At 47.0% G+C, this 18,988-nt stretch overlaps 1 protein-coding gene across 2 annotated transcripts in view; it reads right to left on the bottom strand.

Annotated features, from left to right (window-relative positions):
- Nrde2 (NRDE-2, necessary for RNA interference, domain containing) overlaps positions 1-18,988 on the bottom strand; it is a 35,592-nt gene that overhangs the window by 5,713 nt on the left and 10,891 nt on the right. For both annotated transcript variants that reach the window (XM_057783219.1, XM_057783220.1), the window contains 8 exons: positions 17,218-17,370; positions 12,185-12,635; positions 9,983-10,388; positions 8,107-8,240; positions 5,979-6,099; positions 4,766-4,941; positions 3,057-3,443; positions 811-1,736 (listed from right to left, as the gene is read on the bottom strand). In XM_057783219.1, coding sequence (XP_057639202.1) covers positions 811-1,736; positions 3,057-3,443; positions 4,766-4,941; positions 5,979-6,099; positions 8,107-8,240; positions 9,983-10,388; positions 12,185-12,635; positions 17,218-17,370 — 2,754 coding nt within the window. The remainder of the gene's footprint in view (positions 1-810; positions 1,737-3,056; positions 3,444-4,765; positions 4,942-5,978; positions 6,100-8,106; positions 8,241-9,982; positions 10,389-12,184; positions 12,636-17,217; positions 17,371-18,988) is intronic.

Below are 18,988 nucleotides of genomic sequence, written 5' to 3'. Positions count from 1 at the left end.
TCAGGGAAGCACTGTCCCCGGGTGTGACTGGACACAGACACTGGCCAGAGCTGTTCCTGTACTATGCTGAGCCTGCCCAGGAATCACACACAAACCCACCCTGTAATCAGAATGCAAAGTCCTCCTTGGGGTCAGAAAAAGGTCTTTCAATTTAAAGTAGACAAGACTCAGAGGGAGTGAAGAAACTATCAACGGAATAAACAAAACCCAAGCAAAATGAGGTATCTTTAAGAGCAATCCTAACGTATATGCCCAACGTGAAGCAGCAGCACATATTCCAGAAACATGACTCCTGGTCTACATGTTTCCAGGACGACCTTTAGCTATGTCAAAGACGGCATGTGGAGCATGGCGCCATTCTCAATGAATGCAACCACAAGCTCAGAGCACTGGACCAGCTTCGGGCCACACACTTGCCGCACTGGACCTGAGAGGACCATGAGGTCAATTCTTCCATGATTCTCATTTGACAGAAGCGGAAACTGTCCAAGAGATGAAGTGCTTACCCAAAGTCACCCAGGTGACAAGTCTAAGCTCTAGAGTCCATGGATGACAGCACAATGCTCTCATTACATCTCAGTACACCAGAAACAAGGGTCAGGTCCAGGCCAGGCGCAGTAACGGTCACCAGTGGTTACTTCCTAAGTGTCTCTCTCACTTTTCAGTCTGTTAGCGGAAACATCTAGAGCAGCGCGCAGGTGTGCAGGGCCTGTGCCCTGTCTGCGTCTGCAGGCCTGAGACCTGGCAAGGGGCTGGGAACAGAAACCATCCCTAAAGGCCTGGAGGCCCATGCAGAGACTGCATAATTACCTCTGAACAGAGTCCACCAGTCTTTTCCTCGTCTTCTCGGCTTCGATGGCAAACAGCCACGGCTCCAAGTGTTTGGCAGACCTGGTGACTACGTCCAAGAATCTCCTGGTCTTGTTAGCACTGTGGGACTTATTCTGAATCTGTACATATGCCCTCCAGAGAACCTGGTTGCCTGGGTACAGCTTTAGAGCCTCTGAGAGCGTCTCTCGAAGTGGAGCCAGAGGGTACACACTACTGTTCATGTGGAATCGCAGCAGACTGGTATGCATCAGGGTAACGGCCTCGAGAACATTGCTCAAACTCTGGGACCTGGCACTGTCCTCCGGGCCAGGGCCTTCCGGGAAAACAGAGCCCTTCAGCTTGGCAAACACCTGTCCATATATCTGCACAGCAGCATCGATCCCGACAGTCAAATACTGGAAAAGCATAAAGCATTTGACCAGGCTCCCCAGGCAGTCCAAGGACTCTGCAGGAGCTGGGTCTGAGGCACAAGTCTGTCCCAGACAGTCCTGCAGAGCGCGTTCATAAGCTTTTCGGGCTTTCAGAACCTGAGTGGCCATAACCTGCCCAGCATAGGGCCCGTAGGGACTGCTCTCAGTCAGTCGCGTTAACACGTGGACAGCTCGGCCTGTGGCCGCTCCTCGGGAGTCAGGCGACAGTTCCATCTCCAGCTCGGCATAAAGCAGACTGAGTTCACAGAGTTCACGGTCCTTCAGCTCATTGCTGCCTGCCATGCTGAGTGCTGTATCGAACACTTTTCTGGCATCCTCTATGTTGCCAAGCAACCATTCCAGGTGTGCATACTGTTTCCAGAGGCAAAAGTTGTTGCGGTTTTCTGGCTCTTTAAGGAGATTCTTGGCTAGTTTTTTGCAGTTCTTTCCCTGAGACTTTAATCGCTTCTTTTTAGTGTGTAGACACCAAATGACCTATAGCAAAAAGAAAAGAACACTGGGTCCCCCACGCACTTCCTTTGTCCTGTCAGGCTGAGGAGGCACTGCCAAGGCAGCAGTCCCACACTTCCTGTCAAATCTGGCTAACACCAGCTCCCTGAACTAGAAATGAAATTGGGGTTTACCACGGTCACAGGTGCCAGCATGCACACAACCTGGTTTTCACTTGAACTCCCAACAGGCCCAACCCATTCCAAATATTCATCTCCAAGAGATGGGCCACAATGCTCTTTTGTCCAAGACAAGAGCTCACTGAGGGCTGAAAACAATGAAATATACTGGGACCCCATATCTCTCTTCCATGTTTTTCATGACTCAGTCATCCAGTGAATGGAACTTTTCAAAGACACAATTTTCCTACAACCTGGTATATGTTAGCTGCAGATAGTTTTAGGACTTATATATTAAAAGATGGAAGACATGAAGTGGAAGTGGGGGTTCCATGAAGAGCTGGGGGAACTCTGTAGATGTGATCTAAATACATTGTATACATGTATGAAATTACCAAGGCATATGTATTTTTTTTAAATGAATTGAGAACATATTATCCGTGAGAAGGAAGTATTAATACTGGCCAGCAGAGGGCAGAGCAGAGTCTGGGACCTTGCAGATAGTTTTAGGACTTATATATTAAAAGATGGAAGACATGAAGTGGAAGTGGGGGTTCCATGAAGAGCTGGGGGAACTCTGTAGATGTGATCTAAATACATTGTATACATGTATGAAATTACCAAGGCATATGTATTTTTTTTTTTTTTTTTTTTTTTTTTTTGGTTTTTCGAGACAGGGTTTCTCTGTGGTTTTGGAGCCTGTCCTGGAACTAGCTCTTGTAGACCAGGCTGGTCTCGAACTCACAGAGATCCGCCTGCCTCTGCCTCCCGAGTGCTGGGATTATGCTGGGATTAAAGGCGTGCGCCACCACCGCCCGGCATGTATTTTTTTTTAAATGAATTGAGAACATATTATCCGTGAGAAGGAAGTATTAATACTGGCCAGCAGAGGGCAGAGCAGAGTCTGGGACCTCACCTTGCATGGCCGACAGCCACAGAGCACAAGCAGCTTATTTTCCTGCCCTGAGCCCCAGATCCTCTAACCCTGCTTAGGCTGACGCTGGTTCTTAGCACTAAGTGCCTGGATAATCGCCAACAACAGACCAAGCACTGGACTGTCTCCTGCCTGCCTTCCTTCACATCTGTGGTGAAGGCATGAGCCACTGCCAATGACGCCGGGGGCATGTATCTGGAGTGATCCCCTGAGACACTGACATGAAATGAGGGAGGAGGCAGCTGCAGTTACCTTGGCAACCTCATACCGCAACCAGGAGAGGCAGAGCTGAGACTTCTGCTTGCCTGAGAACAAAGGCAGCACAAGGTGGAAGACATTGCGGATAAAATCCTCGCCCTCTCGGCTGTGACCTTTGGTCCAGCGAGGACAGCCCAACTGCTCCATGTAGCCAACACAGCTAATGCCCGAAAATGAAGGGTTGAAGTAGGTCAAGGGCTTTTCATCATAAAGTTCACTATCAAAGACGCTGCTCTCGTCCATGGCCAGGTAAAGGCAGGAGGCTGGAGGAAGAAAACCGGAAGGCACGCCCAAGAACTGCAGAAAGGCCTCAATGAGTTGGAAATGAAGACCTGGGCTGGAAAGTCTGATCAGAGATTGCCCAATGTCATCAAACAGCACCTGCAAGCAAGACAAGACACAGCCAATGAGACACAAGAGTTGTCACAGGCTTCACGGCTCTTTACAGACAGTACTAACCCAACATGAACAGCTAAGTTTTCTGCAAAACACAAAAATCAAGAGGCCTCCCCAGGCAACGTGAGCGGCTGGACAACAGCAAGCTGCAGCCTGAAGGTGCCATGAGAACTTGCACACACCCAGGGAGTGCTGGGAAGGAGGGAAGACCATAGGCTAAAGTCAACAGCTTCCAAAGCAACCTGCTGGACTCACAGGAAACCTAGACCCACGTGCACTTCAGAAGCAAACAACTTTGCAGCTACGCTGGCAGACAACCATTACAGAGACCTTTGACTTTAGGGTGGAAGACTTACTCTTTGTTGTTTCTTTCTAGAAATCTGCCTCAGAAAAGAACACTGCTCAGAGACAGATACACAGGTACAGGTGAGGAGGGGCAGCAGAAGCAAAGGACTGTAAAGATCAATTAGCAGCCTAATTGCACGTGACTTCATACATTACTGAACCACAGCCAAGGACACTACCCTGCCCACGGTGCTTTCACAAGGACTGGCTTCTCTGCCACTCGGTAGAGGAAAGTAGGTCCAAGCACAATAAAAGTGGACGGCCAGGATTCAACAAGCTGAACCATCAACTGACCAGAAAGCTTTTCCTCCTTGGGCTTTTTTAGAGAAGATGCAAAATGACAGGAAGTTGCTCAGACAGTCTGCTCCAGAAATCCGCTCGACTGTGAACTCTCTGAAATCCTCAAACACCAAACAATGATCCTCCTCCCTTTAAACATCCCAGAGCTTCAACCAACAAAGGGGCTTGGGGGCTCCCAGGCTCTCTGCTCTCCACACCAGGCCTGCTGAGGTTTCAGCAGAGGCTGCTCATCTTCTGGTCCACCCCTACTCTGAGCCTGGCCTCAAACGCTGTCAGCACCGAGGCCTGCAGGCTCCAGCATCTGACACTTCAGCATCCACCAGCTCTCACTGCCTGAGCACTGCCACAGGACAGCCTGTAGGCTCAGGTGACAAGCAGCGAGTGGGCAAGAGCAACCCACCCCCTTAAGAGAGGGTCACGAGAGCCTCATCCACTGAGAAAGTCTCAATCTATACACACATTGTATCACAGGCCAAACAATGAGTTGGTATCTTGTGAAGACTGGATCAATTCCAGGCATCAAAACAGTGAGAGACCCTTCCTCAAAGAAATAGTGGAAAATAAGAAGCCAGGGTACTTGATGCCCTCTTCTGGCTACCAGGCATAACTGGGGAGAGACAGAGACAGAGAGAACGCTTTCTGCTGTAGTGAAGGGTACATGCCTGTCTCTCGGGGTCCTCACAGTCTTCTTCTGTTTGCTTCTTGGTCTTATCTGGACGCCAGGGCCGCCAGTGCCTCTGGTCTCGAGAACGTTCAACAGCAAGCCAGATTTGCCACCTGGGCAGAGTCTTATCTTTTATCTCCTGGTCATCCTCTTCTGGCTCCTCCTCATCCTCATCTAGATAAGGAAACATCTGTTTCACTGGAGCAGAAAGTACAGCCAACATCCACCCCTGTCGGTCTTCTGTGCCAGCTATACTGGGCATGTGGCACACAGACAGAACAACCACGCTGCCTCCCTGGCTAAACGACTCTCGTGAAGCAGGGAGAGTCCCAGGAAAAACAAGTCGATAAAGGACGGACGGTGATGTGTTTAATGCGTTCACGGGGGGAAACCAAGAATGGAGAATGAAGTTCTAGAATATCACTGCCCAAAAGAACTTGCTGAGATGACAAAAACATGATCTGTGCTAATGTTGCCACCACCTACATGTGACTCATTGGATTCTTAATTTCATTTCATTTTAATTCACTTTAAGAATAGCTACCTAGAGGTAATTAGTTTGAACAAATGAAAATTTATAACTGTACTGGTTAACCGATCTGATTCTTAGCCAGTGGCCTTATACCTTTAATTATGACTTATAACTGCAGTTTGATTTGAAACTGTTTGTTAATTTAGGGTATCCGACAATGCATTTCACTTTGTTTCCTAAGTCTGCACATGTAGTATTAAAGAAGGGCTTAGGAAAATGGAGTGGTCACATCCAGCAAGAGTTTGGCTGCATCTTATAAAGCTACCAGGCTCCCACCACAGCTGCAGAAAGGTGAGAACTGAGGTTCACACGCATGTACACAAAGGCAAGCAACAAGGCCTCAGCGTCTGTGCTCAGTCCTACTCGTCACAGCCAACGCAACAGCCTTGACTTCTCAGGGAAGGGAACACAGACTGTGGCTGACCTACACCACAACGCATGCTCAGGAAGAAATGAACAGCGAAAACAAGTGACGCTGTGGGCAGGAGAAACTGGGCCTGGCAGGAGGGACACAAAATGGCGACAGCAGCTGCAGAACACTCAGGGCCCCGATGCTGCGCGCTGAGATGGGAGTCCATGGGCTCTGGGTAAGTCCTGCTGACATCTACAGGGAAACAGTCATGAAGGGGAACCTAAGCCCAGAAGAAAGGCGTGCCCCTAACTTCCTGGAAGCACTCACCTGGATTGACAAGCACCCAGCCACCACGCTCCTGCTGGTGCATCCACGCCCGCCAGCCTCGGGCGCCCTTCTCCCCAACACGGGGCTCTCCGCTGTCCCAGAAGGGTTCAAAGAATTCCACCTGTTTAAGTTTAAATACAGAAGTTAGGCCAACCACAAGCAAAACTCTCAAGTCATCAGGCCAAATAAGCCCTGGTGGCTGGCTATCTGGGGAGCGTAGGATCCCTAAAACATCGTACGACCGATGTTTACAGTCAATTCATGTTACACACAACACAACAGAAAAAGGAATTATTTTCGCAGGCAGCCTCCAAGACCCCATTACTCCACCCCTGGTATATGTGACTTCTAAGATCAGGTTGTGAACAGCTGGTCAAGGTCTGCTGACAAGGGTCTGCAGCTGAGTAGGAAAGCGTTTCCCAGTTCCGGCCCCCGCTGGTGCAGTCTAACCACTGGCAGCTCCTTCCTGAACCCTAACCTCTAGCGCAGCACACAGCAGGAACTCAGTATATGCCTTAGGCACGGGTGTGTGGAGGGAGGTACCTGTGGGGCAAAACCATCTGCACTTGAAGGCCGGGCCCTGCTGTCTTCTGGATGTGGGATCTACAGTATGCACAGCAACTTACAGGCAGGCAATCACCCCAACAGAGGAATGGAGCCCTGAGCGGGACGGGTCCTGTTAGTGATCTTGTTATCGACTAGCAACAAGACTTCGCGACAGCAAAACCTACTCTAATGGAAACTTTCTGAAGGAACCTTTGGAGGGCAAGCGAGTTTCTGGGAGCACATCATAGGCTGACGGTCGCAGGGCATGTCTTCAGGGAACCATCCCTACAAGGGTCACAGGGCAGGGTGAGTGTGCTGACACCGCCATGGATAGCAAATGGGTGCCAGTCACCCTCAGGAAATGGGCTGGAAAGACTACAGATCGGCTTTTGAGACTGTGATATTAAAAACAAACAAAAACCCAATGTCTACCAATTGTAAAGGTCTGGGTCCAATTCCCAGTACTGCCACAGACAAACAAAACCACACACTCAGGCAAAGGCTGGTTTTTTAAGAGTATGCTATGTGTGTATAACGAGCTGGTTTAGTCCACCAAAACAGACCAGTGTTACTGCCTCTACCTGTTCCATCTTAGGCTGCTACAGTCATGGTGATGTCATCTCCCAGCAAGAGAGCAGAAGTGCAACACTGCTGAATAGGTAGCCTCCCTGCGCTGCATGCAGATGCTTAGGAACTATGCTGCTGGGATTTAACATCTGCAAACATGGCTTGGGGCTCTAACACAACACAGCAGGGGCCCTTGAAACACTGCTAGCGTGGGCAGTGTTGTTCCACCAGAAACTGTTCTCATCACAGAGGGGTGAGGACAGGAGGATTCAGATCCTCACCACAGCACCCCAGAGCAACTTCTGAAGCACAGCATGGAATTAAACATCGCAGCACATTTTTAAATGCTTCATATGAAGGCTAGTTAAATAGCAGTTGCACCAGTATTAAACAGGCGGAATTCTTTAAACCTGATTTTGTTTGTCTAAATGTAGCATCATGATAAAAATGGTCTTCCCTGGCAGTTCACATGAGAGCCGAGTTTTCAAAACTTCTTCCGAGGGCCAACCATGAATTCAGATGTTCTCTCCATCTGCCCCCAGACCCCTTCCTGAAGCAGAAAATGGAGTTTTCTTCAGTGGACAGACAGAAGTGGTTGTTTTTCACAGCGGCATAGCTCTTAGCTGTGTTACATTACCACATGGAGTAAACTCTGAAAACGTCTCGGGTCACCTCAAAGATGAACCCCTTCATGATGAGGACTGCTGACAGAATGCCCAGGTCTGACTTCATTTACCATACAAGAGGAGACTTGAGGCAATGAAGAGGCAGCAATACAACCCAGACAAGACAGAGAAAATGACATGTGGCTCCAAATGGCATAAGAACCATGGAAACAAGGCTGCATTTAAACAGGGTGATGGGGAAGGAGGACACCCTCTCCGTGGACCTTGTATCTGGGAGGAAGGGGCCAGGATCGACCCAGCATGACCCACTGCTGCCACTGCGTCACTGCGTCACGGAGGGATTCTCCTTGGTCTCTGGAGTACTTCTGGGGAGGCAGAGTGTGCTGTACCTGTACTTTGGTGGGCAGCTCTTTTACACTGTCAGGCTTGAAGAAGGTGAAGTCAACCATGGCCTGGAACAAAGAGATGACCTTCTCCGAGTGGCCGGCCTGCCGCAGAAAGTGGCACTGCTGAAGAAACAGTGCTGCAAGTGAAGGCACAAAGGGGACAGGTCTTTGTTAACGGCAGCAAGAAAATGCAATTTTCCAAAATGCAACTGAACACCTGCAAGCCGCTGCCGTATCTTCAGGGTCCTTGACTTAAAAGAACGAACAGGCTGGAGGGACGGCTCTTCCAGAGGACCTGAATTTAGTTCCTAGCGCCCATGTCAGATGACTCCCACAACCACCTATAAAGCACTTCCAATGGCTCTGCCACCCTGTGGTGCTTTCCTCGGTACCTGTCACATGTGCACACACACAGACACACACACAAATAAACCTGAAAATTGTAATTTTTTTCTTTTTGGTTTTTGAGACAGGGTTTCTCTGTGTAGCCCTTGCTATCCTCGAACTCACTCCATTGACCAGGCTGGCCCCAAACTCAAGAGATCCTCCTGCCCCTGCCTCCATAGTGCTATGACTACAGGTGTGCACCTCTATGCCCAGCTTAAATTTTTTTAAGCAAATAAAATAGTAACAGTACTGTAATCAAAGTGTAGTTTTTCTATTTTTTGTACAAAACTACACAAAACACAAATTTTAACAATATAGCCATCTATATATCCTAAAATAAGCTAAAAATGTAGGCCTGAATGTTACCTATCCAATACTCAAATTCACTAGTACAAGAGGAATGGGGATGGCATCCATTTCTGTGAGAAGGCAAGGAGCTGAACTCGGTCCATCACTAGATGGCATTATTCACCATTCATTCACCATCTCTTCAGCCAAGAGTGACCAGACCACAGCTTCACATTTGAAACGTTCAGCTCATTTTAATGGTGGTGTAATTCCATTTACTAAGTAGCACTACGCTATAGAAGCATATCATGAATAATATCAAATGAGACACTTTCATGTCATTTATTTAGTCTTGGTGTTATGGATTAGACCTATGGGATCACGTATGCATGGAACTGTGCCTTCTAGCCCCAAATACAAGACTCTCTGTCAGTGTGGGGAATGCCTACTATTTCTAGAGCAATGCATCTGTGTCTCTAAATGTCAATGATAATTAATTCTTACTAACAGGGGTTTCAAAGAAATAAGCGCTTGTCATATGCAGGTACATCATGCATTATCTCACTTCGTGTTCACAATGGTCTTGTAAAGCAAATGTTATCCTGCTGTTTCCGATAAGGAACAAGCTCGAACAGGTTCAGAAATGTGCACATTGTCCCAGATCAGAATCTGCACAATGTCACAATAAAGGATAAATCCAGAACCCAAGCTGAAGAGTGACATTCTCCACCTACTGCATAAGATGCTGCCTGCTGTACCTCACGGCTGCCAAGATCCTTAAGGGACACACCAAAAACATTAACATTTAATCCCAGTCACTTACTTGTACGTAGTAAGGATTCATGTCCCTCCCTGCCAGACGCCCTGTAACTGGGGTCTCAACTGATATGACCACTGGCAGCCAAAGCAACTAAGACTGGAATAGTTTACTTGGTGACGAAATAGAAAAGGTGTCCAGTCCATCTTTTTCTAACTCCACTAGCTCTAACATCTACCCGCCTACCCTGTGAGCCGGACGGACACCCCACCACCCACCCTGTGAGCCGAGCAGGCTCTGGCATCCTACCTACCCACTCTGTCATAGCCAGAGTGGTAATGCTTGAAATAAAAAATCTGCTCTGATAATTTAGACCTTTCTAAAATAAGCATAAAGCCAAACAAAAACGAAATCCTCCCACACAACCACTTCTGTTTATCTCCTTACCAAACATGGCCTCCTCTGTGCCTGGTAGTACCGGGTGGGACAAGATGCTGCCATCCTTAACAGCAGACAAGGTACTCAAGCACTTGCCATACAGACTGTGGAGTTTGGACACAGAGAAGGTACCAAACTGACTCTGGCAAAAGGAGAGGTAGCGCTGCCACAGGTCCGTGTTGTTGGGATGCAGAAAGAGGAGCTTCTGCCACTCCTTGGCCAGCGCACTGGGCTCCCAGAACTCCGCACACAGCTGCAGCTTGGCGAGCTTCAGGTCCACACTGCTTGGGTTGCTCTCGATGGCTCGCTCTAGCACGGCCAGCTTCTTCTCCAGGAGGAGCTTCAGGGACTTCCTGTGCTTCTCCTGCTCTCCGTCCTCAAGGGCATACAGGCCAGGGCTCCTCATGACCTCATCCTAAAGAACAAGGACAACGGCTTACTAATGCAAACTACACACATGTGCTCCTCAGTTCCACCGTGCTCAGCCTGCAGGACTCCCAGGGAGTTCCTGCTTTCATACTGGGCTACCAGTGAGATTCCGTTGATAAACCACTTACTTATGACAAGTCCTTTTAGTAAACACACAGTTCCTGGGTGCCTATGACACCTGATGTATTCTACCTCTATATCTCCAGACAGAGCTGTCTGCCCTTGTCATTCTGGGCTTTGAGACATTATTACTATATGTGCATGTGTGTAGGCACATGTGCCTGCGTATACTTGTTGACCGGAAGAGGATGTCAGCTGTCCTCCTTTACCACACTCTGCCTTATTCCTGACGCAGGATCTCTCTAGCAAGCCTCTTTTCTCTGTAGACAGAAAGACGGGGGCACACACGCACAACCTTAGAGATGAGTGATAGGCATACACAGATGTCTTGCTTGTTACATGGGTACTGGATCTGAATTCTGGTCCTCATAACTATGCAGCAAAGCTCTTAACCACTGAGCTATCTCTTTAGCCTCCGTGTCGTTCTCAACATGGTTTTATACATCAATAACTAGCACAGGGCACGGAATAGGACAGAACCAATATTACCAATAAAACAGCCATAATCTACTAACTACTCAAAAACAAAACAAATGACAGATGTGCATACTAGGGCACAGGGCACAGCCTCTAAGTCAGGAACCCCGAGCAGACCTGTCTTCCCAGTCCGTGCCCTCACTTGTGTGCTCTGTACTCCAGGGCTGCCTTGTCCTCAGCCTTCTCCCCAAACTGCACTCCTGGGCTGAGATCCCAATCAGTGAGAGTGCTCATCTATGCGGCCCTGGGTGCCATCCCAGCAGCAACCCTACAGCCACTCACCCCTACGCTCATCTCCAGCCCCTCCAACCACACTCCACATCCCCACTAAAAAAAGAAACATTCTGGGGGCTGGAGAGATGGCTCAGAGGTTAAGAGCACTTATTGTTCTTCCAGAGGTCCTGAGTTCAATTCCCAGCAACCCCAAGGTGACTCACAACCATCTATAATGAAATCTGTGGCCCTCTTCTGGCCTGGAGGCAGACATACAGACAGAACACTGTAAAATAAATAAATAAATAAATAAATAAATAAATAAATCCTTAAAAATAAATAAAGCAATAAAGAGACATGGTGAAAACAAGGCTGGAAAGAAAGAAAGAAAGAGAAAGAAAGAAAGGAAGGAAGGAAGGAAGGAAGGAAGGAAGGAAGGAAGAAAGAAAGAAAGAAAGAAAGAAAGAAAGAAAGAAAGAAAGAAAGAAAGACAGATTCCAATCTATTCAGTTTACTCCACTCCCAGATAACACAGCATCCCTACCCTACGCTGCATGTATTCCTCAGAGGATTGGGCTTCTTCATTGAACTCTGAGCAAGCTCAGGTCAAAGGCTACAACTAACAAGAAGCCAGGCCCAGGCTTTTTCAGAGCAGTTCAAAAAGTACTACAGGACAGGACCAAGTATAGTGGTGCACACCTATAATCCCAACTACTTTGGTGGCAGAGGCAGGAGTATGGCAAGTTCAAGGCCAGCCTGGGCAACTTAGATCTTGGCTCAAAATAAAGTAAAAAAGAGCTTGGGAGGTCAATGGTAGAATGCTTGCATATGCAAGATCCTGGGTTCAATCCCCAGTACCACCAGATGAATGCATGCATGCATGCATGGGTGAATGGATGCTACAGAGCAAATGGATCAGCTCAAACCAGAACTACCATTTCAAAGGAAGAGAACTAGGACAGTGGCGCTTACCTGGAAAGCTACAAAGGCCATCCACAGCTGAGTATCCCGAGGATTCTCCCGCACTTTTCTGTTGAACTCCTCCACTCTGGCCTTAAGAGCAGCGCTCTCCCGGTCCCGCTGTGAGTCTGGCTGCTTTGGTTCTTGCTCTAGCGGACCCTGTCCTTGTAACCACTGTGTAGTTGACTGATCATAAATCCCCAGAGGATTCAGCCATGTTGCAACAGGAGGAGCCACATCAGCAGAGTCCTTCACTGGGATAAACGGGACTGGTTCAGAGGAGGGAGGCTCGGTGTTACCACACACAGCAATCCCCTCAGTGTGCATTAATCCCACACTCTTCTTGGTAAAATAGCGCTCCAGGTGCTTGTGTGAATGCTTCTTAACTGCAGAAGTCCCTTCCCAAGATATACACTGTTTCTTAGGATTAATGCCCAGGCAGGAGTCTCCTTTCCTCTTGTACCTGATTAGAAATAGAAAACAAGCAGTTGAGAAAAAATGTGTGGCCTGTTCCCTCTGTACAGCTGAACGTCCTGAGACCTAATTCTTATGCATTCACCTTGAATAGACGAAGAGCCCCAAGAGATCGGCCGTCAGTTTTACTCTGCCTGGCTTGAGTTCTCCTTGTTCTTCAACCTGCTGGTAACACCTCTAAGGATTTAAGACTAAGCCTTCTAGATCTATATGTTTCTCTGAAGCTCTATAAGGGTCTGTCACATACATTATATTACTTGCTTATCACAGCCTTATGTGACAGGCAAGGCAGGACACCCATTCTTAAATGAGCATCCTGACACCAGGAACCCAGAGCACCTGTCTGTCAGGTCAATTGTTCCCCTCCCCGGTGCTCTGCTATACCCTGCTTCAGGCTTCGGAGGGCAGCCTACAGTTTAAGATTCTTTCTTTTTAAGTGAGTCAAAGGAAATAGCATTTGGTTCTTTTCTACTCTAAAGGAAAAGAGGCTGCTGGGCTCTAAAGTGTTTTTACAGAACACGCAGTCAGAGACTCACAAAACCCCGAAAAAAACACCCATTAATTAAAATCATCAACCACTCATTCATCGACCTCCCCGCCCCATCGAATATCTCACGTGTCACTGGAAATACTAAAAATAGAATAAAAATCCATCCAATATGTGAAAATTCATCGCTGGACCTAAGAACAATGACGAAAGTAATTCTAATTAACCTTACAACTGTCAGCAAATGACCCAACTAAAAACAGGGCAAGAGCGTGAACTGACATCTCACACAAGGAGACATAGAGGCAAAACATGCATGAAACATTCAGTATCACTAGCCCTCCTGGAAATGACCAAATAAACCAGGCTGGGGTACAGCACACACCCCAGGTGACTGAACCTTTCACGATGGACAGCATCAAATGCTGTGAGCACAGCTCTCACCTGTTGCTGGTGGGAAAGGTATGGCAGTACCTTAAAAAACTAAACACACGGGCTGGAGAGATGGCTCAGCAGTTAAGAGCACTGCCTGCTGTTCCAGAGGTCCTGAGTTCAATTCCCAGCAACCACATGGTGGCTCACAACCCTCTATACTAAGATATGGCACCCTCTTCGGGCCTGTAGGCATATATGCAGACAGAACACTGTATAGATAATATATAATAAATAAATAAATCTTTAAAAAAAAAAAAACTAAATACACACACCCTGTGACCTGGCAATTCTATTCCAAGGTATTTGCCCAAAAGAAAATAAACCACATGTCTACACAAAGACTTGTACTCAAATATTCTCAGCAGCTAAAAATGGAAAGAACCCAGGTGGCCATCAACAGAAGAACTCATAACAAGTAGCAGTAACATCATAAAATAGAATAATATATGAGACAAACTTCTGACAAATGCCACATGCTAGATTTCAGAAACACCATGCTGAGTGAAAAAAGCCAGGCACAGGAGCGTACGTGCTGTGTAATCCCACTTACAACATTCTAGGCAGACAAGACAACAGAAGATGAGACTCATGACAGCAGCAAACACTGCTCACCCACTCATGGGGTGCGAGCTACCTGGAGGAGCACGAAGAGCTGTGTGGGTGTCACAGAGATCACGGTTACACAGGTGTAGGTACTCATCAATATGCAAGACTAAAGATTAATTGCACGTAAATTTAGACCAAAGAAAAGCCCTAAAAAGCTACTGAAGTCTAGTTACTGATATGCATACTTAGGAGACAGTGTGCTGTCTGTGTCTCATTTTGAAATGTATCAAAACCTTAGATGGGCTGATGGACAGGCGGGTCAGGAGGCAAGCGTGAGCGGGTATCATGGGCTGACGGACAGGCGGGTCAGGAGGCAAGCGTGAGCGGGTATCATGGGCTGATGGACAGGCGGGTCAGGAGGCAAGCATGAGCGGGTATCAGAAGCAGAATGTTGGAGGTGTATACTAGTATAAAATCCTTCCTACTTTTGCCATGTATGTGAAATTCTACAAAATAAAATGCCACGTAGAAAGAAAAGGACAGGGGAGAGATGCCACCACCTTGTCAACTCCAAGACGCCCAGGCAAGCCTGGGCTTTCCCGCCTCTTTGCTTTCTCCACTGCCAACAGCTGCCTTTTCTGTGTGCCTTGTCCCTCCATCCCTGCTCCAGTGATGGGAATCCCAATTCAGGGAAATATTTTCTCAAACACACGAGTTCTCCTAAATCTTGCCAAGGTCTGAACACCATGATAACAAATCTTGAGTATTAAAGTAATTAGACTGAAAAACCCAGTGTTATCCAAAAGAAAAGGTTTGTAGGAAGGCAGAATTACCATGGAATTCCATGCAGAGCTAGAAGCTCATGGCCACAGGCAGCCATGACAAGATCCTGAAAGTACAGACTCTCCAGTTCCAAAGGACAAACTGGACGTAGAGGACTGAACATGGCTCAGCGGTCTAGAGCACTGGCTACTACTCTTCCAGAGGACCTGAGTTTGATTCCCAGCACCCACATGGTATAGCTCACAATCATCTGTAGTTCAAGTCCCAGAGGATCTGACACCTTCTTCTAGCCTCCATGGGCACTGCACACACATGGTGCACAGATACACATGAACACAAAACACCCTTACGCATAGAATAAAACTAAAATTAAATAACAAAGTAATGGAGACGTGAAGGGAAATAAAGTCCCACTGTTTACAGATATGTACTTCTGGATACGGCTGTATGTACACATCCTTTTAAAAGCTGCCATATAGCTCTGAACCTTCCCCACTGCTTTCATACACTTCAACACAATTACTCTTCAAGAATATTTTTTTTCCTTTTCTTTCATGGGTGCTAGAAATTGAATCTGGGACCTCTGGAAAAGCAGCCAGCACTCTTAACCACTGAAATATCTCTCCAGTCCCTTCAAGACTACAACTTTTAATTACATTTATTTATGTCAGTGTTGTATGTATGAGTGTTCTGTGTGCAAGCACATCTGTACACCAGAAGAGGGCATCAGATTCCATTACAAATGGTTGTGAGCCACCATATGGTTGTGGGGAATTGAACACAGGACCTAACCACTGAGCCATCTCTCCAGTCCCTAATTACATTTGCGGGGAGGTGCATGCCACAGTGACCCATGGAGGTCAGTGGACAACTTGTGGGAAGTGGGTCTCTCCTTCCACCATGTGGGTCCTGAGTCACTAACTCAGGTTGTCAGACTTGGTGGCAAGGACCTTTACCTGCTGAGTCGTCTACCAGACTCAAGAATATAGTCTGTATTGCCTTCAAACTGTATGGGTGAAGCATAATTTAACACTTCCATACTGTTCAACATTAGAGTACATCTCATTTATCACTTGTCCAAGAATTTTGAGTTGAGTAGAACTTAGTATGTAATTAAGGCAACGTTACCCCCAATGAAGGTATGTTTCCTATAAGATCCTTATCAAATCACCTACTGGCTCCCCTTGACCCCAGAAGCTAGAACCCACACAAACTTAAGAATTTCAATGAATGACATTAATTCAAATGAATCCAGCGCAAATAAATAAACTAGATAGGTGGGGAGGGTGTAGGAAGAAGAGTAAACAAACAGCCCTACGTATTAGAGTGAAGGACACTGGCAGGGCGGCTCCTCAAGATGAGTGAGACATGAGTACACAGGAGATGCAGTCACACACTGGAGGCTGAAATCTACCCAGCCTGGGCTAGAGGGCATTCAAAACAGACATCAAACAAACGAAAAGAAAACTGAACGCCAAAGTCTCAGAGTTTAAATCCCAGGGTCAATACCTTGGGTCTTTAAGACCTGGGAACTGGGAGCAGGGGTGGCACCTTCGTTCTTTATGTACCAAGACCTACAAAGTCCTAACTGTCTACAGGGAGTCAGTAAACACTCAAATTTTGTTTCATTGTTGCTGTTCTTTGGGGGCAGCAGTCCCCTCAGACTGACAATCATGCCTTAGCCTCACAAGTAGCTGGGATTAAAGGAATGCATATTTTTTTTCAAATATGTTTGACAGATTACAAGAAAGAGTTCTAACCATTACTGAAGCAAAATGCCACCCCCCTACTTTTATGACTCTCTGCTGGTGTCTGCTAGAAATAATGTGACAAAGGCATTACCATCAAATGTCATTTGTTAAATGGCATATGTGTGGGCCTGAATAAATAAATAAAAATGATCTTGCCACTTTCTCATATGGCACATAGATCAGACCAAAGAGTTCCTGGATTAAGTTAATTATTATAAGGTATTTTTAGATTTATTCCTGAACAAACATTTATTGAACACCCACTCGGTCAGGCACTATGCTATGTGCCAGGGATAAAATTAACTCAAAATGACCTTCCAGCTAAAGCACTGATTTTAAAATACAGAAGGGACGTGTGACTTTACAACTCGACAATGGATAAAACACAACAATCCTTGAGAGAAAGACAGAAGTACTGAGAGAGCCAAAGGAGAAAGATGTTACTTCTAATAGAAAAAAGAAGAGGAGGAGGAGGAAGAGAGAGAGAGAGAGAGAGAGAGAGAGAGAGAGAGAGAGAGAGAGAGAGAGAGACCGAGACCTACCAAGCAGACCAGGGACACAATACTTACCTTGCTATATCCCCTCGGTAAAGAGATTTATACTCCCAGTTGGCAGGATCTGGTTTCCTATCTGTCATGAAGACTTCTGCTAGAGTCTGAATGTCTTCCAGCCAAATGGACCGGTGTCCAGCAGCAGCAGTACCAACAGCATCACTTCCCTGACTATGAGACAAAGAAGGGAGAGGAGATTTAAAACTATACACAGGCTAAAGCTGCCAAACCCTCATGACATCAAACGCACCCAGGTACATACATAACCACACCGGCAATGAGCAGAAGAGGCTTTCTCTATGGGAAGAGCTCAAAAATGAGGCCACACCTACAACCACAAAATGATACTTGATCAAGAAGAGAAGCCATCTCAGTAACACCCTGAAGGATGCAGGCATTCCTTTGAAAGATTTCATTTCAGCCAGATCTGGCAGCACAGGCCTATACAGTCCGAGCTACTCATAAGGCTGAGGAAAGAGGATCGTAAGCTCTAGGCCTGCTGGGCAACTTAGTAAAATGCTGTGTTAAAACAAAAACAAAAACAAACAAAAAAAAATACAAAAAGAGAAAGAAGTCCAGCTTACTGGTCCTAGGCAGGAAGTCCTGGGAAATAAACAAGTAAACGTACACAAATATTTAAATGCCTATAACTATTGTCTTAGATACTTTCCTATTGTTGTGAAGAGACACCATGACCAGGGCAACTTATAAAAGAAAGAGTCTGTTGGGGGCTTAGAGTTTCCGAAGGCTAGAGTCCATGCCTATCATGGCAGGGAGCATGGCATTGGGGCAGTAGCTGAGACTTCACATCTTGAGATAACAACCAAGAGGCAGAGAAAGAAAACTAACTGTTCATGGTGGGGTTTCAAAACTTAAAGCCCTCCCCCAGTGACACAAGTCAAACCTTCTAATCCTTTCCAAACAATTTCACCACCTGGGAACAAAGTAAATACAAGTCTGTGGAGACCATTCTCATTCAAACCATGACAACTGCAAATGCATTTCCTAAACAAGGCTTAGGAAAAATTATTCCTGCTCTAAGACACTTTAGAGCACTAGGCAAAGGACACAACCACCTGGCCAAAGGTGACAAGACTTTACAACAAAGTGCACTGCCCTTACCTCACCTAACTTATTGGCGCCCAACGTGGGGCTTTTTCGGATACCCATCCTGAATCAGAACCTCCTGGGTGGCGACCGCTGGGAGCCAGCGGCCCCCGCCTCTCTCCGGAGGTCTCTCCCTCCACGTAGATTGTACCCTCTCAGCACAGCTGAGCTTCTGAGTCACTGAACATCTGCAGCGACTCGATTTTTCCTGGCGCTTGCTAGAAAGTCCACAAAAAAGGGACTTCTGAAGGGCAACTTGGTCCTGCCCGCCATACTACTCGGCGCCTAAAACAGAGCGCACCTGCGGCTCGGCTGATCGCTGACTCGACTCAGCCTGCCCCGCACGAGTCTGTGCGGCCCCGCCCTGCCCGCCAGACTTGCTCAGGTCTAGAAACAGGGGTGCAAGCGCCTCTGTATTCAACCCCCCCCCCAGCACCTAGCAGTAAACAGCGTGATCAGTACACAACACCACTCCGCACACGTGACTGCTCTGAGTGAGTTGCCATGATTCTCCCACTCCAGACAGACGCAGGTTAAGATCTTTCCTGGTAAGCCAGCTAGTGATGCTACACAGAATATTAGAAATGGGTTAGATCAATATGTAAGAGCTAGCCAATAAGAGGCTGGAGCTAATGGGCCAAGCAGTGTTTAAAAGAATACAGTTTCCATGTAATTATTTCTG

Source organism: Chionomys nivalis, chromosome 10 (assembly GCF_950005125.1).
Source record: "Chionomys nivalis chromosome 10, mChiNiv1.1, whole genome shotgun sequence".
Lineage (NCBI taxonomy): Eukaryota > Metazoa > Chordata > Mammalia > Rodentia > Cricetidae > Chionomys > Chionomys nivalis.
This window is presented reverse-complemented; position numbering and strand designations above follow the sequence as displayed.